At 39.6% G+C, this 25,432-nt stretch overlaps 1 protein-coding gene across 2 annotated transcripts in view; it reads right to left on the bottom strand.

Moving 5' to 3' along the window:
* Window positions 1-22,321, bottom strand: part of GALC (galactosylceramidase) — a 66,477-nt gene extending 44,156 nt beyond the window's left edge. For both annotated transcript variants that reach the window (XM_046009939.1, XM_046009940.1), the window contains exons 1-7: window positions 21,934-22,321; window positions 15,136-15,204; window positions 14,834-14,897; window positions 12,970-13,083; window positions 10,884-11,023; window positions 8,890-8,928; window positions 6,279-6,409 (exon numbers count right to left, since the gene is read on the bottom strand). In XM_046009939.1, the coding sequence (XP_045865895.1) occupies window positions 6,279-6,409; window positions 8,890-8,928; window positions 10,884-11,023; window positions 12,970-13,083; window positions 14,834-14,897; window positions 15,136-15,204; window positions 21,934-22,128 (752 nt within the window). In that variant the 5' untranslated portion in view covers window positions 22,129-22,321. The remainder of the gene's footprint in view (window positions 1-6,278; window positions 6,410-8,889; window positions 8,929-10,883; window positions 11,024-12,969; window positions 13,084-14,833; window positions 14,898-15,135; window positions 15,205-21,933) is intronic.
* Between the last annotated feature and the right edge of the window lie 3,111 nt (window positions 22,322-25,432).

Here is a 25,432-nt window from a genome sequence, read left to right as displayed (position 1 = left end):
ATCCCCTTTCTCCCCCCCACAATTACGGGTCTCTTCTGACTTGGTTACAGCACATTTTTCTGGGGTCTTTGCCACCCTTTTAGTAGTTTATTTGCTCCTTCATATCCTCTTATCTGGACAAAATGACAAGGCGGAAAAAATCACCACAAACAAAAGAACAAGAGACAGTACCGAAGGCTAGGGACCTAATCAACACAGACATTGGTAATATGTCAGATCAAGAGTTCAGAATGATGATTCTGATCATTCTAGCCGGGCTCGAAAAAGGCATGGAAGATATTAGAGAAACCCTCTCTGGAGATATTAAAGCCCTTTCTGGAGAAATTAAAGAACTAAAATCTAACCAAGTTGAAATCAAAAAAGCTATTAATGAGGTGCAATCAAAAATGGAGGCTCTCAAGAATACTCTATCCAGCTAGGCTATCATTGAAAATAGAAGGAGAGATCAAAAGCTTCCAGGACAAACAAAAACTGAAAGAATTTGCAAACACCAAACAAGCTCTCCAGGAAATATTGAAAGGGGTCCTCTAAGCAAAGAGAGAGCCTAAAAGTAGTAGATCAGAAAGGTACAGAGACAATATACAGGAACAGTCACCTTACAGGCTAATAATGGCACTAAATTCATATCTCTCAATAGTTACCCTGAATGTTAATGGGCTAAATGCTCCATCAAAAGACACAGGGTATCAGAATGGATAAAGAAACAAAATCCATCAGTATGTTGCCTACAAGAAACTCATTTTAGATGCGAAGACACCTCCAGATTTAAAGTGAGGGGGTGGAAAACAATTTACCATGCTAATGGGCATCAGAAGAAAGCTGGGGTGGCAATCCTTATATCAGATCAATTAGATTTTAAGCCAAAGACTATAATAAGAGATGAGGAAGGACACTATATCCTACTCAAAGGGTCTGTCCAACAAGAAGATCTAACAATTTTAAATATCTATGCCCCTAACGTGGGAGCAGCCAACTATATCAACCAATTAATAACAAAATCAAAGAAACACATGAATAATAATACAATAATAGTAGGGGACTTTAACACTCCCCTCACTGAAATGGACAGATCATCCAAGCAAAAGATCAACAAGGAAATAAAGGCCTTAAATGACACACTGGACCAGATGGACATCACAGATATATTCAGAACATTTCATCCCAAAGCAACAGAATACACATTCTTCTCTAGTGCACATGGAACCTTCTCCAGAATAGATCACATCCTGGGTCACAAATCAGGTCTCAACCGGTATCAAAAGATTGGGATCATTCCCTGCATATTTTCAGACCACAATGCTCTGAAGCTAGAACTCAATCACAAGAGGAAAGCTGGAAAGAACCCAAATACATGGAGACTAAACAGCATCCTTCTAAAGAATGAATGGGTCAACCAGGAAATTAAAGAAGAACTGAAAAAATTCATGGAAACAAATGATAATGAAAACACAACAGTTCAAAATCTGTGGGACACAGCAAAGGCAGTCCTGAGAGGAAAATATATAGCGGTACAAGCCTTTCTCAAGAAACAAGAAAGGTCTCAAGTACACAACCTAACCCTACACGTAAAGGAGCTGGAGAAAGAACAAGAAAGAAACCCTAAACCCAGCAGGAGAAGAGAAATCATAAAGATCAGAGCAGAAATCAATGAAATAGAAACCAAAAAAACAATAGAAAAAATCAATGAAACTAGGAGCTGGTTCTTTGAAAGAATCAATAAGATTGATAAACCCCTGGCCAGACTCATCAAAAAGAAAAGAGAAAGGACCCAAATCAATAAAATCATGAATGAAAGAGGAGAGATCACAACTAACACCAAAGAAATACAGACAATTATAAGAACATACTATGAGCAACTCTACGCCAACAAATTGGACAATCTGGAAGAAATGGATGCATTCCTAGAGACATATAAACTACCACAACTGAACCAGGAAGAAATAGAAAACCTGAACAGGCCCATAACCAGTAAGGAGATTGAAACAGTCATCAAAAATCTCCAAACAAACAAAAGCCCTGGGCCAGACGGCTTCCCAGGGGAATTCTACCAAACATTTAAAGAAGAACTAATTCCTAGTCTCCTGAAACTGTTCCAAAAATAGAAACGGAAGGAAAACTTCCAAACTCATTTTATGAGGCCAGCATCACCTTGATCCCCAAACCAGACAAGGATCCCACCAAAAAAGAGAACTACAGACCAATATCCTTGATGAACACAGACGCAAAAATTCTCGCCAAAATACTAGCCAATAGGATTCAACAGTACATTAAAAGGATTATTCACCACGATCAAGTGGGATTTATTCCAGGGCTGCAGGGTTGGTTCAACATCTGCAAATCAATCAATGTGATAGAACACATTAATAAAAGAAAGAACAAGAACCATATGATACTCTCAATAGATGCTGAAAAAGCATTTGACAAAGTACAGCATCCCTTCCTGATCAAAACTCTTCAAAGTGTAGGGATAGAAGGCACATACCTCAATATTATCAAAGCCATCTATGAAAAACCCACCGCAAATATCATTCTCAATGGAGAAAAACTGAAAGCTTTTCCGCTAAGGTCAGGAACACGGCAGGGATGTCCATTATCACCACTGCTATTCAACATAGTACTAGAAGTCCTAGCCTCAGCAATCAGACAACAAAAAGAAATTAAAGGCATCCAAATTGGTAAAGAAGAAGTCAAACTATCACTCTTCGCAGATGATATGATACTATATGTGGAAAACCCAAAAGACTCCACTCCAAAACTGCTAGAACTTGTACAGGAATTCAGTAAAGTGTCAGGATATAAAATCAATGCACAGAAATCAGTTGCATTTCTGTACACCAACAACAAGACAGAAGAAAGAGAAATTAAGGAGTCAATCCCATTTACAATTGCACCCAAAACTATAAGATACCTAGGAATAAACCTAACCAAAGAGGCTAAGAATCTATACACAGAAAATTATAAAATACTCATGAAAGAAATTGAGGAAGACACAAAGAAATGGAAAAATGTTCCATGCTCCTGGATTGGAAGAATAAATATTGTGAAAATGTCCATGCTACCTAAAGCAATCTACACATTTAATGCAATCCCTATCAAAATAGCATCCATTTTTTTCAAAGAAATGGAACAAATAATCCTCAAATTTATATGGAACCAGAAAAGACCTCGAATAGCCAAAGGAATAGTGAAAAAGAAAGGCAAAGTTGGTGGCATCACAATTCCGGACTTCAAGCTCTATTACAAAGCTGTCATCATCAAGACAGCATGGTACTGGCACAAAAACAGACACATAGATCAGTGGAACAGAATAGAGAGCCCAGAAATCGACCCTCAACTCTATGGTCAACTAATCTTCGACAAAGCAGGAAAGAATGTCCAATGGAAAAAAGACAGCCTCTTCAATAAATGGTGCTGGGAAAACTGGACAGCCACATGCAGAAAAATGAAATTGGACCACTTCCTTACACTACACACGCAAATAGACTCCAAATGGATGAAGGACCTCAATGTGAGAAAGAAATCCATCAAAATCCTTGAGGAGAATGCAGGCAGCAACCTCTTCGACCTCAGCCGTAGCAACATCTTCCTAGGAACAACGGCAAAGGCAAGGGAAGCAAGGGCAAAAATGAACTATTGGGATTTCATCAAGATCAAAAGCTTTTGCACAGCAAAGGAAACAGTTAACAAAACCAAAAGACAGCTGACAGAATGGGAGAAGATATTTGCAAACGACATATCAGATAAAGGGCTAGTATCCAAAATCTATAAGGAACTTAGCAAACTCAACACCCAAAGAACGAACAATCCAATCAAGTAATGGGCAGAGGACATGAACAGACATTTCTGCAAAGAAGACATCCAGATGGCCAACAGACACATGAAAAAGTGCTCTACGTCACTCGGCATCAGGGAAATACAAATCAAAACCACAATGAGATATCACCTCACACCAGTCAGAATGGCTAAAATTAACAAGTCAGGAAATGACAGATGCTGGCGAGGATGTGGAGAAAGGGGAACCCTCCTCCATTGTTGGTGGGAATGCAAGCTGGTGCAACCACTCTGGAAAACAGCATGGAGGTTCCTCAAAATGTTGAAAATAGAACTACCCTATGACCCAGCAATTGCACTACTGGGTATTTACCCTAAAGATACAAACATAGTGATCCGAAGGAGCACGTGTACCGGAATGTTTATAGCAGCAATGTCTACAATAGCCAAACTATGGAAAGAACCTAGATGTCCATCAACAGATGAATGGATAAAGAAGATGTGGTATATATACACAATGGAATACTATGCAGCCATCAAAAGAAATGAAATCTTGCCATTTGCGACGACGTGGATGGAACTAGAGCATATCATGCTTAGTGAAATAAGTCAATCAGAGAAAGACAACTATCATATGATCTCCCTGATATGAGGACATGGAGAAGCAACATGGGGGGTTAGGGGGATAGGAGAAGAATAAATGAAACAAGATGGGATTGGGAGGGAGACAAACCATAAATGACTCTTAATCTCACAAAACAAACTGGGGGTTGCTGGGGGGAGGTGGGATTGGGAGAGGGGGAGGGGGCTATGGACATTGGGGAGGGTATGTGCTATCGTGAGTGCTGTGAAGTGTGTAAACCTGGCGATTCACAGACCTGTACCCCTGGGGATAAAAATACATTATATGTTTATTAAAAAAAAAAAATTTGGAAGGGGAGGCGAACCATAAGAGACTATGAACTCTGGAAAACAACCTGAGGGTTTTGAAGGGTCAGGGGTGGGAGGTTGGGGGAACAGGTGGTGGGTAATGGGGAGGGCACGTTTTGCATGGAGCACTGGGTGTTGTGCAAAAACAATGAATACTGTTACGCTGAAAAAATAAATAAAATTGGAAAAAAAAAAGGAGGCTGAGTTATAGGAACCAGGAGATTCATTATATTATTCTGCCTACATCATATGCATTCAAAATACTTCATTTAAAAAAAACAGGGACATGTAGATCAAGCAGTCTTCATAGTGAATGCATTCCATACATATGTGTATTCTATTTTTCAAATGTTTATATACATCATCACAACAGACAAAATTCAAATTCACTTAAAAAAATACTGGTAGGTGAGGGGTAGAAGAAGAGGGAATTGGAGGAAGATGGTCAAAAGGCACAAAATTCCAGTCATAAGATAAATAAGCACTAGGGATGTGCTATACGGCATGAGGCCTATAATGAACAATGCTGTGGGACACATAGTAAAGTTGTTAAGAAAGTAGGTCCTGGGAGCTCTCATCATAAAGAAAAATCATCTTTCCTTTTCTTTTGACTGTATCTATATGAGATGATGGATGTTAACTAAACCTATCATGGTAATTATCTCACATATATGTAAATCAAATCATCATGCCCTATACCTTAAAGTTATACAGTGATGTATGTCAATTATTTCTCAATAAAACTGGAAAAAAATTTAAAAAGACAGAAAAAAAATTACCAGAACTCAGGAAGGCCAAGGCCCAAAGGACTGACTGGCAAAACTAGACTAAAGAGCAGGGTCAAAGCCAGCCTGCTAAGGAAACATGACAAGAGCCATGGCCGGTGATCAGCTGTGCCACTTACATGAAGTGTTCATTCATGGAAGAACGCCCAACACAGGAAGTCTATCTTTTGTAATTTCTAAAATTTAAATACTACTGTCCCTTAATTGAAACAAAGCCATGTTTCATTACTCCAAACGTTAACACATTTCTTGAAAAATACCAATACATTTCATTGTCATAGAAAGATCTCAAACTACAGGTGACCCTCGAATAATGTGCATGAACCCCCAACTATGTGCATCTGAAAATCCAAATATAATCTTGGACTCCCCAAAAACGTAATTACTAATAGCCTGTTGACCAGAAGACCAATAACATAAATAGTTGATTAACACATATTTTGTATGTTCTATGTGTTGCATACTGTATCCTTACAGTAAAGGAAGCTAGAGAAAAGAAATGTTATTAAGAAAATCACGAGGAAGAAAAAATACATTTATAGTAATGTAAAAATTCCACACATCAGTGGACTGGCTCAGTTCATACCTGTGCTGTTCAAGGGTCAACTGTGCAGATATTTCAAAGGGAAAGGAATGAAACACCAGTCACGGGTGTTTTAGTTAAGTAAATACAAGAAAGCTCCCTCTGAAAACGTAATCAAGTGGGAAGGAAAAGCAAAAACAAAGGTACAGTCAAGTATCGAAAGCAAGCAATCAGAAACTGGTAAGTTTTCAAAGCAAAACCTTCCTTACCCTATAACGTCAATCACCTCCAGGAGCTCAGAGTCGAGCAACATAGAAGCAGAAATGGGCTCCCAGAGATTGTCACTCGCTATGATTTTCACTCGATTGAGACCTTGATAGTTCAGCATTCTTCTTAACACCTTTCGGAGAGAGACAGAGAACGCAGGAAAGTTTACAAATGAGTTTTCAGCTGTTGAATTACAACCACAATAGCTGAAGTACCTTGGAAAATCAGCATCCTGGATAATAGTATCAATATTATTTCCCAGTAGAAATGTGCCTCCTATGGAAAATATAAAGCATTACCATTAAGATAACCTACTTCATGGGAATGTTAAAAAAATAAATAAATAAAAATTTTTTAAAAATCAAGAGGTAAAAATGCTTTAGAGGAATTCTCCCTCTGACTTTAATGGAATCAACAACAGACTCATAATAGTAAAAAAAATAAGTAAATAAGTAAACCACCACCATAGCTGCAGATCATAGTTTAAAAGAAAAAGGAAACCAGATTCTACTGTTTCCAATGCTTCCTTCAAATGAAATGAACTAGAGAAGCACATGTACAATCACGAGGAAGAACACAGGCTGTGAAACGTCAAAGCTGGGTAGATAAAAAAGTTCCCCACCTTCACTATTGGGACCCTGTCATGAAGCTGCCCCCAACTGCGGGGTCACACAGAACACACGCAGGAACGTGGCTTCCACCCTGGGCTCTTGATGCTTTCCTTAGCCCCACGCTCACAGAAGTCACGACTTTGCAGGAACAACCCTGTGCTTCCATCTCATCCCAGCTCCACTGCCCCACCTCCCACAGACCCACGATGCCCGTCCACCACATCTCACTTCTCTGATAATGCCTGCAGCCTGGAGGTGACCCTGACTTACACGGACCTGGCTGCAAGCCACCCCATCGAACTCCACAGCTCCAGATTAAAGCGTGCCGGTCCCCTGGCGATCACCGAAGCCTACGCAAGGCTAGAGTCCCCACTTGTCTCCTCTCTTACACCCTTGCTCTTCCCCCAAATCCCTTTACTCTCAATCATCATTTCTTGGCGGCGTCCTGCCCCTGCCCTAGCAACCAGGGGAGTTCCTATCCATCCCACCTTGAAGATTCCAACCACACATCACCTTCTCTAATAGCATTCCCTAATCCGCCTAGGCAGAAGCGTCAATGTTCACTCTGTACCTTCTGACCACCCTGCATGGGCATTATTCTGCTAGTGAAATTATGACCGATATTTTCATTGCCCATCCAGGACTACAGCCCTCAAATGTGAACTCCTTTTGGGCAGCAACAGTATTCTGTGTCCTGGTCTTGTAAGCATGTGCGGAATGCCTGACACTCTCTAGTGTTGAGTCAATGCTTGCTGATGGAATAAATGAATAAATAAATTGAAAGAAATTTAGTGGATATTACCTGCTTAAACACACAACACACTTAAAGAAAGAATTTTTTTTTTAAACCCAAACAAAATATAACCACAAAACCATGTTTTTTGGAGCAAACACAAGACAAAAAGAACTGGAAAGCAAACCAGAGACTACCTCCACCTGAAAAGTTAAACTGGCATTAGTTTCCCAGTGACAGAGGAATTATTATTCTCAGTTTTTCCTTTCCTGAAAAACAGCAATAATAGTAATTACCTAATAAAGAAGCTAGTAAGAATGAAATGGAGATAAATAACTAGGAAAAGCGACCCCAAAAAACACACTCGGCAAATGTTACCTATTTGCTACCTATTTGCTAATCACAGAGAGAGAAACATATGGAACATTCCAATGTATCAGGCATCCCAACGAAAATAACCGTGAGACTATATATGAGAAATTTTGATGTAAGATGTGGAACTGTATAAAATTTCTGGCCAGAAGAGACTTCCTTTCTGAGACATGAACTCTTGACCTGGGCCAGAAGTGGCAGGAGTCTTACAGGCAATTGCTCATAACATTTCAATAGAACAACTGGCATTCAGAACATATGAGGACAATAAAGTTAATTAATACATTCCAGGGACAGTTTTGTTTGTGACAGCACCAATAAAATAATCAATGAGAGAGTTACCAGAAATGGCTCAACCGGTCAGCCCCAAATTAGCAGTGTTTTCTCTTCTTTATCTACATCATGGAATTACCTCTTCCTTCTTTGTCATAAAAACCCCTTGCCCTCCCTACCAGGGCAGGACACTCATTTGGTTACTCCAGAATCTGTGCTCCCCAAGTTGCAATTCCGACACCCCAAATAAAGGTCTTTGTTCTTTTTCAGGTTTGCTTCCTTTTCTCAGTTGACAATGAAAAAAAAAAGCTACATTTCTTTAAGTCCTAAAAGTCTACCATGATGCATTGTTTTTATGATTATCATAATTCCACAAATAATATATTTTAAAATAGGAAAATTCAACACAAGTCTTCAGACAAAGGAAATTTGGGGTTCACAAGGAATTATCTATGCTTTAATCAGGAACTTAAATATGATTAAGCTTTTGCTTGAATTTTAAATCACAACTAGCAAAACAAATATCTGTGCTGTAAAAAACAGTGTTTCTACTAATTTCCATGGAACCATAGAGAATTATTTACCAATAACTTTAAGATAAAAAGATTTTATAGTTGTACAGACCTTGATGTAATTGATGTCAAATGACCTCTCATTCCAGATCTGCAAAACAGAAAGTCAAACAGTCCTAATTGAAAGTTAAAGGTCAGAAAGTTAAAATTAAGATATTATCTTTTAAAACCTTGAATATTTGATGGGCATTTTTAAAGAGTCACTTATTTCAGTGATTTCTTTTTTTTTAATCTTTATTTCTTTTAGAGAGAGGGCAAGCTGAGGAAGAGGGGAGGGAGAGAAATCCTCAAGCAGACTCCTTGCTCAGCATGGGGCCTGTCATGGGGCTCAATCCCAGGGCTCTGAGATGATGTGAGCTGAAATCAAGAGTTGGAAGCTTAACTGACTGAGTCGTCCACGCGCCCCACTCCAGGGATTTCTAAAACTGGAATATCCATTCAATAATTCAACAAACATTGCCAGTGTAATGTGTGCAGGGACTCTTATTAGGCACTGGAGACCCAGCAGGCACAGGGACTGTTGTAAAAACTCTTAAAAGATCTTACCCGCACACCTAAACCCAAGTATTAATAAGTACACTGTAGAAGTGATTTTTTTTTTTTTTTAGCCCACATGATGTGCTACATCACAAAGGCAAATTCTTAACGAGGATAGATAAAAGGAAGATGCACAGCTCTCATTGGTTTAGAATCAGGGGAATGAAGTTTTATAACTGAGAAAGAATTTCCATGACATTCGTTTTGGGGCTAAGAAAACTGTTAGTAACAGAGATGGCCTTGAGTCTAGGCACTATATATAACTCATTTTACTCTTGCGATACAGTAAAGTACTTCTTATGAAAGAAGCTCCCCACCACAGCCTGTGAGTCTAAAAGAGATGGGAATTACCCATTCTTTACCAGAAACATTTTCTAAGAGTGACTTCACCATAAAATCAAATGTTATTTAGATCCAATCCTACATTTAGTTTCACTACAGATTAAAAATACCCTGACATTTGGAAGTTCTCAAACTAATTTTCAATTATAATTTGGAGAAAGATAACAAAAAACAAGTATATTCTTGCTTCTGGCTCCCTATAGCCCTTAGCCCATCCTCATGCTCTCTCTCCTCCTGTGATATTACAGTTCATCTGTCCCAGTTTCTACCTCTCTCACTAACCTCCTTAAGGACTTACTCATCTTAGTATCCCTAGAACATAACAGTCACAGTGCCTGCAACGTAGTAGTAGTTCATTAATTGCTTTCCAGTTGCATGAATGCTTTAAAAATCAGTTTTAACAGATGATGTATTAATACGCAAACAAGTATGGAGACCACTGTGTGCATATGTGAGGCTCTGTGAGGTACGATGCCTCCAGCCTGCCAACAGACCGGTTGGAAAGACATTATTTCTACATTTTTTCAATCATTAAAAGGTGTTAAATAACAGTTTAAGATAAGGGTAGGCAGATTTTAGCCAGTCTGCCAAATCCAGCCCACCCACCATTTGTATTTTTTACCTGAGAGCTAAAAGTGGATTTTACAGTTTTAAATGGTTACATTTTAAATGGCTATATAATTACCTACATAATAGCCTTAATACTGCTTTTTGACCCACAAAACCTAAAATATTTACTCTTTGACACACAAAGAAAAAGTTTGCCACCCCCTGGTTTAGGACAACAAAAGATTCAGCAAAATGAGATGAATCATGAAACTGTATGGTAAATATAGTATTTTTGTATGACTAGAGAAACTAGGGAAAGCGTTTTAAGAAGGAGAACGTGAGCTGGGGTGATACCAAAATCAAAAGAAAAAAGAAAAAAGAAAGGTAGTTCAGAGAAGGTATTACATACTTAGGAGTTGTCAAAAGGGGTTAAAATTTAGATGGGCAAAGAGGAGAAATAAAAGGTCACATGTAGTTAATTCATTATCAGAGGCCAAAAAAACAAATTAGTCTCGTGACACAAAATGGTCAGTCAACAAAATGTCACAGAATCAAATTCCTTTAAAAAATCACAAATAAGTGTTCAAAAGTTAATCAAGTTTTAAATACATTACTAACCCCAATGTAATCAATATCTAAATCATGATAATGCTTGGCACCCACAATCCAGGTCATGACATAGTAGGCAGTCAGCTGAAGATTTACATAAGGCCAGTTGTAATGTTTTCCCAGCCATCCGGGGAACGACCACGGCAGCCCTGCAGACGGGAAAAGGTAAAGGTGGAGTGGGCACACCCGGGCTGGCCCCACTAGAAACAGCGCACAAGAAACCTAGAACACAGGTTAAGCAAAAAGCCAATACAGATCTTCTTCTTTTTTTTTTTTAATACAGATCTTCTTAAAGATTACACACCGCGCACAAATTCTCAATATCCCTTCCAGTTTATGAACTCAGCAACTCCTTACCGATCCCTAGAATTGCTTCCGTTACTCCAAATGCTCTTTCAAGAAAAAGAAATAAAAACACTTTCTCAAAGATACTTACCAGTAGAAAGAAATGTAACATACAATTTAATTTAACGTGCCAATCGCCTGCTATAGAGATATTTAACATTCCATTTCTTTCCTCTGAAGTCAAATCAGAGGTTAGGCTTATGCCTAAGCATTCCTACAGGTTAAGTATAATACAGATTCCTCATTCACTAGTACAACTTCTAAAAACTTAAGCCTCCTTAAAATACTAATTAGCCAGATAATCAAATTCAGCAAAACTAATTTGTCATCGTATCAGTATAAATGCCAATGACTCAATAGGAAAGTATGCCTTTGTGGTATGATTTAGATGAAATAACCCACATTCTTCCAACGCCTTAATTATTATTTTTAAGAAAATGAGAATAGTCAAGAAGCACTAATTACAATTCTAAATCCTAATCTGTTACTAATATATCAAAATAAGCTCAACAGTTAAGTTCCACAACTGTTTATATCACCAATTTAGTACACCACTGAAAAAAATCAAAATGAACAAAAGAACAAAATGCTTATTTTTCTAAACTCAGGAGGAATGCCTCAGTGTATATTCCATAAGAAATGTGGCATTAAAATACTGGAACATTTTAGAACAATGAAATGCCAAATACATTCAAAGGCCCAGCATGTGTAAGTCTTTGTTAGAACATGGTTCAGCATGCCAGATTTTCTACATTTAAATGAGAACCGACCTTGAGAGCAGCCCAATTGTGCTGAAGTCAATGATGCTTTTTTTTTTTTTTAACTGCTCCAAACATTTCTGGAATCTCTTACAAAAGAACATTTTGAAAGAACACACCAACTACTCATTTTTTTTTAATTTAGAAAAACTTACGCTTGTCCTTTAATTCGATTGTTGAAATGATTTTTAAAATAACCTGAAATTAAACCCTAAAAATGGATCTCACTGATCTGACACAGACTGGATATGGAAGACTGCTTCAAAAAATCAAATTCATTTCAAATGATGACTGTATGCCATCACTGGGTATGTTTACAATATCTTACAGGTCTGAGCATTAATACATGAGAACTGTAAAATAAATACAGTAGTCCTATTTGAGAAATCCAATGATCCTGCTACTAGAACTTAAGCTCCACAAGGGCGGGAATTAGGGGCTGCATTGCTTGGTATCCCCAATGCCTAGAACAGTGACCATCAGGTTGCTGAGGTTCAAAACAAACTTTTATGTGTACCTCTTCTAGAAATGGGGTCTACTACTATATGTAACGCATAATTTTACAAATAGTTGCTATATACTACTGTACCTATTATATAATTTTCTAGATAGTATTGCCCTTTTACAAATTTTGATAAGAAATTTTATTGAGGATAAGAGTTTAGCATCGCAAAAACCAGAATGGAATTAGGTTCTATATCTGATTTTTGCCATTTACTAATTACCTGACCTTGAGTCAGTGGCATAACCTAAGCCTCCACTGCTTCTGTGGAGGGAAGAGTAATGCCTCACTGCAGAGGTATTACACATATAGAGCATATATAGTATCTAAAGGCAAAGAAAGGATCAAGTCTGACTCATGTTTTGCTGCTAGTACGATAATGGCAGTATTGACGACATTAGTACTTCAGTATTAACAGTGACTCCACACACAGAATTCAGAATCTGAAAGTTAGATAGACTGCAAAAGCATGGCAAACTTTACTTCTTACCCATGAGTATAATATCAGGGTTTCGCTTCTTAGCTTCCTTCATTAGCCACCACTCATATCCTCGGAAATAATTCTCATCTAACGCATAGTGCATGTGGGAGGGTTCAGTACCATCTGCAGGGGAGAAAGCAAAAGAGAAAGGAAACCACCCATTAATGGTTTCATAGGGTCCCTCTCCCCTATACCCACACACATTTCAGAGAAGACATATTCTGGTTCCAATCCTGACATGGGGCAAGTAAGAATGATCTTAGGTAACTCGAGGATGGATGATCAAAGCATATTATTTCATATTTTTCCATTACTCTAAGAATCATAAAAGTCTTGAAAAACAAAACCACAACTTTCTATTATATAAGCAGCTTTGAGAGAAGTGTTGTCAATTCACGTAATTGAAAAGTCCTAGGACTACATTCTCCCACGCTTTGGTCTGGTCTTTCTGGGGTTTTCAAATCCCCATGTTTGACACTGAGTTTAGATCAGCTCAACCTCTGGCTTCTCAGTCCTTGATGTGAATCTCCAGGCTCCTAAACCCCATTCTCATACCCCAGGACTTGAGCCTATAGCATGCCGTGTGACACCAAGACAACAGAGCTTTGACAGAAAAAAAGAGTATACATCTGTATTTCCCCTCTATAAGAAAATTCTATCTAACCTCGGTGGTGTGACAAGGTAGGTAGCTGATATCAGTCCTCATAACGTTACATTTCACAAACATCTGCCCATGTTAGGAAGGGCCTCACAAGGAGAAGGGCCTTGCCCTTTTCTTCTCAAAGATAAACATCAATTTCACAAGAACTACCCACTTCTGTATCTCTACCTCTAATTTCACTTCAGCAAATGTAGAAGGCCAGCCATTACCAATTCTGCATAAAATGAGTGGACAAGGAAATACATGTCCTCTTATGGTAGCTTGAGGAAGTTTGTGTTACAGAGGTTTCTTTTGTTTTTTCATTTTTTTCTTTCAATATTAATTAAACACTAATACCACCACACAGCCATATCTCTTATAAAAAATTATTCCCAAGTCACCAATAGGAACACGTGTATACAGGCAATACTGTAAAGTTCACTCTAATGGAATCTGGCCTGTAAATAATAAGCTACATTACCACAAAGAGAATTTTCTTCTTCCTATACATTAATTGACTACATGGACTACACAAAGTCAATCAAAAGGGTGACAATGAAGATTAAAAATTTAATGGTTAAAAAATAATTTTGTTTTTGGGCACCTAGGTGCTCAATGGGTTAAGCCTCTGCCTAACGGTCAGGTCATGATCCCAGGGGGTCCTGGGATTGAGCCCTGCATCTGGCTCTCTGCTCAGCAGGGAGCCTGCGTCCCCCTCTCTCTGCCTACTTGTAATCGCTCTCTCTCTCTCTGTCAAATAAATAAATTTTAAAAATCTTTAAAAAAAATTTTTTTTGTTTTTAAAAGAGAAAAAAGCTGTACTTCTGAAATACCAATGACTTATATGTTCGCCACATTATCTTATTTAAAGCTAATAACATAGTAACATTCTACATGTTTTCCACATTAAGAGTCTTCTTTTTTGAACTTCTCAATAAAAACTTGTGTCTCTATGCTCTGTCTAGTGAATATAGTTTTTTTGAAAAAACTGTGGGTTTGTTTACTACTGATTAATCAACTAAGCAATCTAAAGTCCAAATGCTATTTTTTATGAGAAAAAATGAGTATTATGATGTATTTTAATAGGATAAAAAAGGAACAATAAGAAACAATCTATAAGCAATAATCAACATCAATAATGTTGGTATCATTTATATTCTAATTCACAGTTCCTAAGTTTAAGTATAGATTAAAATGTTGAAGGAAATCAATCCCATTTCCCAAATCTCCTACCTGTTGTCTGCCCATCACCACCTATTTCAACTTTTAGAATATGCAAAGAGGCACCGAAGTTTGGCTGGGGAAAAAAGTAGGAGTATTAATACTGTGATTCACTGCAAGAAGGACAAAGCACATTAAGACAATTACTGATGCAAAAACCAATTTCAAATAAATAGCAACTTATTCCAGAAGTAATTTGCTGGGGTTTTTTTTTTTTTAAAGCTAGAATTGTGAAGGCGATCAATTCTACCACTAAAATTCACCACAGTTTCAAAAATACCACAGATGCCATTAAATAATTATTTTTTCATTACCTTAAAGAGATAATCCAATACTTGAGAACGATAGGGCTCTGGATAATTTACTAGAAGTCGGGAGGTTGCCTAAAAAAAAAAAATTCAAAAGTATGAATAAAACAAATCCAATCAGGAACAGATCTCATAGTGCTGATGCATGCCACCCGGCAGGGCCATATTTAGCCAGCTCTTGGGGAAAGTTGAGTGGTGGCCTCGGTTAGCCACTTGTATTCTCTTCTCCACACTACTTGCCACATTAATCTTCGCAAAACACAAACCCAACCATGAAAGTATTCTGTTTAAACCTGCCAAGACCTCCCCTCTGCCCAGAGCTTTCAGGATAAAGTTCAAATTGGTCAGTTTTATAACCAAATCTCTTAACTATTTGACTGCGACACTTCACCTGGTATCACTCTCATGCTTTCTATCTAGACTTATCAAACTACTTTTTCTCTTTCTTCTGTCTGGAATGAATTCCACACCCCCATTTGGTCACCTTCAATGCATCCTCTTCAGGGTCCCCCTACTAATCTGATGTAGGTAGTAGTAATCTGATGTAGTTCTGTGGACTCCTCTGGCCTCGGGTCTACATTTCTACTGCAACCATTCTAACCCTGCACCCTTATCGCCGTACTTCTGTCTCATCTCTGAGTTCCTCCAGGACAGGGACTGTCTCTTACTCAAGTTCATATCCCCATTTATTCTCTGATTCAGTAAACATTTAATATCTTTTATGGTATTGTTGGTTGCACTGGCACAGACAACATCCTACAGGAGGCTCTGAGTCGGGAGCTTGCACCCTGATTACAAGCTACATGACCAAGGGCACTCTGTTGTAACATAGGCTATCTCACTCCTTAGAACTCCTTCAGCTGTTCTAAGGTGAAAATAAGATGTATGTAAAGGACATAACCCAGCAGCTGGCACACAGTTAGCTCTCAATAAATGGCAAGCATTGTACAAAGCGTTTTTAAAAACACACTCTTCTCAAAGAGCTTACAGACGGGTGGAGGCTCACGTATTGAAACAGGCACTGCTTGAGTGAATGAATACTGCATATGCCCGATAACCCAGCCCTGATCAAAGGGAAAACAATGCTTCCAACCCTGAATTATGTCATTAGAACAGTGTGTTTGGCTGTTTGGGGGTTATTTTGCCTCTATGCAATCCTATCTGTAACACAGAAAGTGCCAACTTTAAGCAAACACACATTATTACTCTATCATAAAAGCTGAGGTTATTCTCAACACAAAAGCATTAGTCAATGGCAATAGCCAGTTCAGAGTACAATAGCCAAATGTTGAAATGCACAATCAAAGAATAACACATCACCAGTCACACTCCCTGAAAAAGGCCTGGGGCTGTTTCCAATCAGCTCGGGAAGAAGCCTTCTCACAGGAGATGACACACAGTAAGCTCTCAATAAATGGCAGACATTTTATACCCAAATGAGTTTTTCATGTAACTTCCTCCTTCCCAATCCATGAAACAGGATGATATTAACCAGAATAATCATGTGCCAGATGCCACCCTAAGCACTTTACATCTGTCCTCCCGATGCGCCCACCAGATTTCAAAGTCTCCCCGGAAAAGAAACTGAGACACTGGGAGGTTAAGTAACCTGCCCATGGCAGTACAGTAAATGGCAGGGCCCAGATTGGACCCCTGACAATCTGCTCTTAAACCCACGTTCTCAACTACTGCTTCATACTGCCTTCCCATCAGACTGGAAGAACAAGTGAGAACACTCCAAACACTACTGCTGAGGCAGATAGAGACCCCCCCCCCCCCCCCCCCGGGGCCCTAGCCCCTTCCTATCTGCTGCTCTCCATTGCTCCTGCTGAAGCAGAAGAAAAGACCAATGGCTGTCCTGTTTGGTTAAGAAAACAAAAAAACAAGTTCCTAGGGATGATTTAGCACTCTCCTGAGATGCCTCTGTATAGATTACGAAGAAGGCCAATGGGCCCTGAGACCACGAAAACATCCCGTTACCATCCCCCATCACCCGTAACCATAAAAACTCACACAGACCTGCGGTGTGCTCAGCCTTTGGTAAAGGATCCCGCTGAGCCCGCCAGAGATAGTAAAGCTGAGTTCTCCCTGATTTTCCTGTGCCGCTTGAGTTTCCTCAGCACTTCAGATTTTCCGCAACCCTGCCACAAACTTTGCTATGTATCAGGAACTCCACACAGAAATCTAAAGTAGTGTTGCAACCACTTTCCTTCAATCAGTATCTATTAAACTTCTTAGATGAGAAAGGCACTAAACACAGGGACACTATCAAATAGATAAGAGTATCCTACTCTGAGTTTTGCAACATTCTTCTCATTTTAATAATCTTAAACTGAGTTAATAAATATAAAATAATGAAGACTTCCGTTTTTCCGCAAGTTCAAATACTGGATTTAATGCCGCAAGTAAAGATGTGAGAACAGATGGGTCATCATTTAATGAAATACTGGCTAGTGTAGGTTTAAACCACAAAAATAAAAAGAAGAATGACTGTAGTAAAACACACACATTGACCCGTAAGTCTAGGTTACCCTGAAATACACTCCAGCACCTAGGAATAGGTTGCAACATCAGAAAACAAAAACATAAAAATCAAGAAGAGTAAGTCGGGTTAAGGCAAAGGTTTGTCTCTCCCCATCCCAACACCTCCCACATCCCCACCCCCACACACAAAGCTGGTCAGATCAGCTAAAAACCAGGTCATTCATTCTAGTGTAAGCCACAAAGGTTGGCTTTTTTCTTTTTGTATTGCAAATGTTTAACTTAAGTTTCAATGGTCAAGGCATCCACTTTTCAACAATAATTGTGTTTTATGGTATCTGTACTTAAAACATTACCCAGAGCTTTTTGGTAACTTGAAACTTCAGTGTTTTGCAAAGTTCAATAATGGAAATTCATTAAATATATAGCACATTGCCAAATATGAAATATTGCAACACTAATTACTGAACACAAGTTTATCTACTTTTGGTTTCTTGTAATAGAGAAGCTAAAGATACCTGGATCTCTTAGTAAACATGTCCTGTGCTATAGTGAAAAATTACTATTTTTTTTCCTAAAAAGAGGCATATGCCTCTAGAAATTATGAAATGTATTCATAAATTTTTCAGTATAAAGAATGCTAGTAAACAGTTCACAACTGCTTACTCACTGGTTTCACTAGAAATTACGGTTTCTAAGAGTTAAGAATTCTAACAATAATGTAATTAAAAGTGCAATAAATAAGAGAACTCTAGGCAAGGAAAGTAGATGTATTTTAGTTAAGGTATGAGATACGGAGATGCACTTTTGTTAAGGCAATTGAAAAGTAATTTTGTCCTAAAGTATACAAACTAAATGGATGTAGAAAGTAGGAGAAAGAAAGAAAAAAAGAGAGAAGTAAGAATTTTATCTTGTGGAGACAAGCTGGCTAAAAATGAAATAATTTATTATAAAGATTTTTTAATAAGCTTTAATAAATAGTGTACTTCTGAAAACTAGCTTAATTTTTCTTTCACCTGCTAAAAGGACAGTTTTCTTGGACTACTGGTCAGTTCTTGATAAGACTGTGCAAGGTCTTTCTTTACCTTTTAAGTAATCTGCCTAGGAAATAAAGATTCTGTATTTTATCAAAATAACTTACTGTATTTCAAGTTGTCTTTATCATGTATTTGATTACTTAAGAAAACAAGTCTCTACTTAAAGAGCTAAAGTTCTTTTTTTTTAATAAACTATGTAGCTTTCTGTATTTGCCTATGAAGTCTTTAATTTGGTTAAAGTTTAAATGGATTACTAGTATTTCACAGCAATCTATTCCATTGTAATCAAGTGTTTTAAAACCTTTTGATATTTCTCACAAATTTCCCAGAATCAAGTTCTAAATGAAGTCTTTTTAAACCTTGAACTAATTTTGAGATTTCCCCAAGGGTCCTGGAAACATCTCAAATGATTTGTTCTTTTTCCTTATAAAAAGAGAGATGTTGAACTACATGGAAAGCATTGTCAAAAAGTAATGAGAAACCTTCTTTAGGTTAAATTTGTATGGAATATGTGATTGATGTAAGTGTTCCAGAAATCATATGAAATTCCTAGACATCTGCTATGTCCTGGTATGATTCTCTCACTTATAATTCTAGTTATCATCTTAGAATGTTATATGTCGCAGAAATAACCAAAGTTCTTTGCCAAATGCATTGTAATGAACTCCCATCGGGTATTTAACATGGCTATTTTTAAGCCTTTAAGTGCTCCTGCAGCCTTACCAAGTAATTAAGAAGGCCACTTGGGAAGCCCCAAAACATCAGGATATTGGGGGGCATTGAGAGGAGAGAAATTCACCCAAATCTACAGGTATTTTAGGCGAAGTCTAAAGGCAAGTCCTTGGCTTGATTGCTCACTCCTGAGTCCAAGCTGAAGATTCCTTGGGGGGGGGGGGGGGACAGGAAAGCACACTAAGGAAGGCCTATTTGATTGCTGCTTACATGAGATGGCCAAAGATGTTTAAATATTCGCAATATTACCCAAATTTGTGAACACATTACTGAGTCCCAGGATCCCTGACCTGGTTTCATGGCAGGACCTTTAAAGCTTGTAACAATGACTACAGACTGGATTTCAGACTACCATCTGTATAATTATTATAGAAGTGCTATATAACCCTACTTCGATGTGTACTTTCTGGGTTACAACATGCCCTACCCCTGGCTTTTAACCTATCAGCTATCCAGGGTCACCTGAGGGATGCCTCAGCAGCAAGGTAGACTGTAGTGTAAATCCAAACAGTTTTTTTCTTTTCTGTAAGGCAAGTGCCTGAGGGAATCCTCCTCAAAGAAGCATCTACTTCAAAGATGGCCTTTTCAAAGAAACACATTGTCAGCCACACACCTAGATAACGGCTATCCAGAGGGGCGACCCTAGCCTTCTTTGTTTTAAAGATCTTCATTGATTTCCATAACTGACCATTTATGCTGCTTGGTTTGTCTCTTACTGCACTTTAAATTCCCCCCTCTTAACTTTTAAATCCAAACAATGAGTGAGCCTGCAATAAAACAGGACCCCAGGGGCTCCCACACCCACTCTCTCGTGCTCTCCCCCAACCCCAACCCACAACCTTGCTCCATGGCCCCAGGTGTGCTATGTGCTTGCCAGGATCTGTGAATAATAAGCCTTTTTTTTTCCCCCCAACGTTTCCTGATGGTTATTGCTGAGGACATCTTACAATCATAATAAGATCCATAAGGGCCAGTCTAGCCACAACACTGGCTATCAGTAGGAGGAGATCAGCACAAAACTTCCATTCAGCAAGCAAGCAGTCTAGCTAGTTCTGAAATCATTTGAATATACAAGCTCCATCTGACTCAACCCAACCAACCACCCATTCAAGAGTTAGGCCTTAACACCAAATGAAATTAGCTCTAGTTGTGATTTGGGGTACAATGGAAGGGGATAAAACAAAGACAGGAAGAAAGTTACAGAGAGCATATGATAGAAGCAAGTAAATTTTGTTAGAACCAAGAAGAATCATGCTACTAAAGCAAGCTCCCAGGCCTGGATGTCACCTGTTAATATGACCATAATATGTCAATATTACCAGCTATGCCCACACAATTTTACACAAAGCTGGAATGGCCCTCCTGTCTGCCAACACGTAAATGTTATGGAATATCAGGGTAACAGGAACTCATTCATCCCAACTGTCACAGCCAAGAGAGGACTAACACATGTCAATTAAATGCAATTGGTATTCTGGACGGGATCCTGGAACAGAAAATAGGCATTAGGTAACTACTAAAGAATACGAAGTGTGGATTCTCATATGATGTCAATACGGGTTGTGACGAATGTACCATACCAAAGTTGGATGCTGGTAACAGAATAAGGGCTGCAGGGTGTATGAAACTATGTCCTGTCTTGGAAACTTTTCTGTAAATGTATACTATTCTAAAATTAAGTTTACTTAAAAGAAAAAGGTCTCTCACTACTTAGTTTACTTAACTTACTTAAACTTACTACTAAGTTTACTTAAAAGAAAAAGGTCTCTCACTACTTAGTATGAGAATCAACTTATGCATGTGTTAAAATTCAGATTCTCAGGCCCCCATCCAGAACTATAGTCAGCATTCTAACAAGCATGCCCGGTGATTCTTATACACCATGAAAGTGGTGAGCCACCTTGGCTGTTGACCCAATGTTTCCCCCTTTCTGCACTCAAAAATTGCCACCAATGAGACACAGAGGCACTGACCTTTCCGGTGGGCAACTCACCCCACTTTGGACCTTGAGGACGCCCAAAAAACAAAGCCTCCCAACAGTAAACAATCCTAGACTACCAGTTGATGCACCTGTCGCACCTCCAAACAAAAACGTATTGTGCACTGGCCCCTCTGAAGTTAGCCAATCGCACACTGCACTAGTGTTCCAGGGCTTCCCACTCCCCGACTCGCAGTAGGGCATCCTTTTGGGAAGAGATGCTCCCCCGGCTCCCTGGCCATTTCTGGAGAGACCCTCAGGAATGCCTTCTCTGCGGCAAAGAGAGCCCAGGCTCCATAGCGCGGGGTGAGAGTACGAACCGCAGACTTGTCCCTGCCTACACCTGTCACTTACTCGGTGGACCTCCGCATCCTCTATTAAAACTAAGCGCCTCTATAGGTTCATGTAAAACGAGCAAGCGCCGCTTCCAACACTGTAGGCGCCCGGAACTCTGGCCGCGGGGCACCGACCAACAGTGGGGCCGCAACGGGAGTGCGTCGAAACGCCGGGCTGCGCCGCGGGGGCTTGTGGGGCGACCCCTGGGAACGCCCGCGCATCCCACCGCCCGCCGCTCACCCCGCCGCCGCTGACCGCGCCGATGCCATCGAACTCCCGGCCCAGCCCGTCGGAGTCGTCCAGCACGTACGCGCCGCCGGGCACCAGCAGCGCGCACAGCAGTAGGGGTAGCGCTGCGAGGCCCGCCGAACCCGCGGCGGCCGTCATGGCTTTCACTCGGCGTTGCCGGGAAGCCTGGAGTAGGCGCTCAGCCATTGTGTGGGTCACATGACTCCGGCGCCCAGGGAGGCGGGTCCGGTCGCCGCCATGATGGAGAAGGGCAGGAAGTCGCTGACGCCAAAGCCGCCATCTTGAGTGCGGGCACAGGTCGCCGACGCGGCCACAGGAGTATGGTGGTACTCAGGAGCTGGAGCCTTTTCTGGTCCTGACCTTGTCAGCGTGGGGCCTTCAAGTGTACTCAGTTCTCTGCTTTTCTTCCGGCTTCATCTATTGGAGTGCGTTATCGCAGGGGAGGTGGATGTCCAAGGCCGCCTAGGGAACTGGATTTCCCTTATCATCTTAGGGCCACACCCAACCTGTGTCCCTTAAGGAGGTCCCAGTTCAGGTGTGGCCCTGATTGAGTCACTTAGCTTTCTGAGCCGAAGTTTCTTTCTGTTTCAGATAAAACGAGAGCAGCCACAAGGGGTGTGATTAAATGAAATACAGGGTAACAGCCCCTCGGTAAATCTGAGCTGAATGCATTACACACTAGGCAAACGTTAGCTGACAAGTTTCTCCATTCTGGTAACCACTGCGTTTAGTTAGCTTTCAGCTTCATCAACTACCCTGCATTGCCAGTTGACATGGTTGCAGGAAGATAACCCTAAACTGGTAGGGAAGTTGTGTTAGGGGATTTTGCCACATTGAGTGCCAGTCTGAGATTTCTTATCTTCTTGGTATCAGAGCAAATTGAAGAGACTGAGTGGCTGCAGAGAAAGCATTTCTGATCCCAAAATCTCCCTTTGTAGACCCATGTGTCTGCAGAGACCTTCAGTATCTGCACAGGCCCTGGAGACCCCAAAATGGCAAGAGAAGACAAAGGCTATAGGACACAGGAGGCCTTATCTTCAGGGTTCTATCTGGAGTCAGATTGTTTTGCCCCTTAACTACAAACCTAAATTTAAGTTTCAGGACAACAATTATAAGGAAGAAAAGTACCTGTGCAGTCCCAAAAATGAAGTTGTCGGGCCCTCGGGCTCTCCCTGCATTCTTTTTTTTTTTTTTTTAAGATTTTATTTATTTATTTATTTGCTAGAGACACAGCGAGAAAGGGAATACAAGCAGAGGAAGTGGGAGAGGGGAAAACAGGCTCCCCACTGAGCAGGGAGCCCGATGGGGGGCTCTATCACAGGACCCTGGGATCATGACCTGAGCCGAAGACAGACACTTAATAACTGTGCCACCCAGGCACCCCTATCCCTGCGTTCTTAAAGGACAATAGCTATGCGTGCTTTTTCTCTGAAATTACTATAGGTCTATTTGGTTTACCAAAACCAGTCCCAGCTTATGTCTATTGTTCTGGTATAATTATTAATAGTGCCCCTTTTGTCCTCAAAAGTGCTCTGGCTTGGATGATAAGTTATATAACTCCCTACATATGGGCCACTTTTTCTTCCATTTCTTCTTTTCCCAGTACAGCACATATCTGGACTCTACCTTCTCTACCACCACCATTCTATGATACAAGTCAGGATCTATGCAGGTTCCATAGATACACCCTCCCTGAACTCATTCTGATCCATTCCTTCTAATAAAATATTTTAAACCAGAATTTGAGCACCAGTGGATGCAAGCCACAGATGATAAATCAAATGAATGCTAAGCTCTCTACCAATTCCGAGACTTTGTATCTGTGATGTATATATAACATATGCATAATAATGCAGCTAAAGGGGAAGTACCAGGGTGAAAATAGAAGAACATACCATACACATGAAATGAGAAGTTGAAACCAGTACCCAGTGTACATCGTCCTATAACACACCATTGCACCTGTATTTGAAAGGCACACCAAAATATTTGTATATTTTGTGATCTCTATAGAAGAGGAAAAACAGAATATTTAACAGAAAAAAGTGTTCTCAGGGCGCCTGGGGGGCTCAGTTATTATGCATCTGCCTTTGGCTGGAGTCATAATCCCAGAGTGGGATGGAGCCTGCATCAGCTTCCTGCTTGGTCCCGCTCCCCGAAATTGTATTCCTGCTCTTGCTGTCTCTCTTTCTCTATCAAATAAATACATAAAATCTTTAAAAATTAAGAAAAAATTAAAAATAAAGTGTTCTCATTACTAGGATATATCACTAGTTCTTACTAGTTCGTATACCAAAGTAATTCCTTAACACAGAAAATATCTCTTATTTAAAATATCTAATCTATGTTTGGCAAACCATTAGAAAAGGAAGTGTCTAATAAAAAGACAATTAAATATAAGAAAGAAAGAGAAATCCATGGACAGCTGGACACAGGAGTCAGATTTGCTCAAGAAGTGAGATAAAAGAAAATAGCAGTTATCGGAGAAGTAATCATATGTTCAGCTTCCCTTGGTCCTGTGGTTTGGGGCTTGAGATAAACAAGAAAAGGAGTGCCTCTCAGTTCTCAAATTTCAGATGCCTTTTGAAAGTAAAGACTGCCTTTGTCTTAAAGGAGCTGCACTTCAGCTACAGCAAATTTCTCATTTTTCCAAAGTGAAAAGTGTAATTAAAATCAGATGGTCTCTTGAGAAAGATGAGATATCTTGCCTTTTAAGGAAAAGTTACTGATAAAGTCTGATAGTAGTCTGTTGTCTCTAGAAAATGGCTCTACTTTTAGAAATCTAAATCCAGCCCTCAAATTCAAGAGCAGAGGCCAAGACTTTTTCCTCCTTGTATACTTCCTAAGTGCAGAGTCTAAACTGCAGTAGGTTCTCAATACTTATCAGCAGAATTGAACTTTAAAAAAAAAATCGCTGTGAAAATGGTGCCTCAAATTACTGGGGTAAGTATGGAACTTTTAAAACATACGGAGACATCTGGATAACTATTTGGAAAAAGATCAAATTTTAGATCTATGCTCCAGACCACACATAAACTGCAAATGGATAGAGCTCTAAATGTAAAATATGAAAACTTTCATTTTCTAATACAAAACATGGGTAAATTCCGGTATGACTTGAGGGTCTAAATATGATTTAATATCTCAATACGAAAAAATAGAAGTTTGATTTTTAAAAAATCACTGAATATGGGGCGCCTGGGTGGCTCAGTCAGTTAAGCATCTGCCTCCGGCTCAGGTCATGGACTCAGGATGCTAGGATCTATGAAGATCCGGTGAGGTCAGGCTCCCTGCTCAGTGGGGATTCTCCTCCCTCTCCCTCCGCCCCTCGCCCCCCTTGTGCACTGGAGCACACACACGCGCTCTCTCTCAAATACTATAAAATCTTTTAAAAATGTTTAAAGATAATAATAAGTCACAGAATAATCATACAAGAGGATGAGGAAAAAGGATTATCTACAAAAGAAAGTGGAAACATTTCTTAAAGTAG

The sequence above is a fragment of the Meles meles genome, chromosome 6 (genome assembly GCF_922984935.1).
Source record: "Meles meles chromosome 6, mMelMel3.1 paternal haplotype, whole genome shotgun sequence".
NCBI classification, from domain to species: domain Eukaryota; kingdom Metazoa; phylum Chordata; class Mammalia; order Carnivora; family Mustelidae; genus Meles; species Meles meles.
This window is presented reverse-complemented; position numbering and strand designations above follow the sequence as displayed.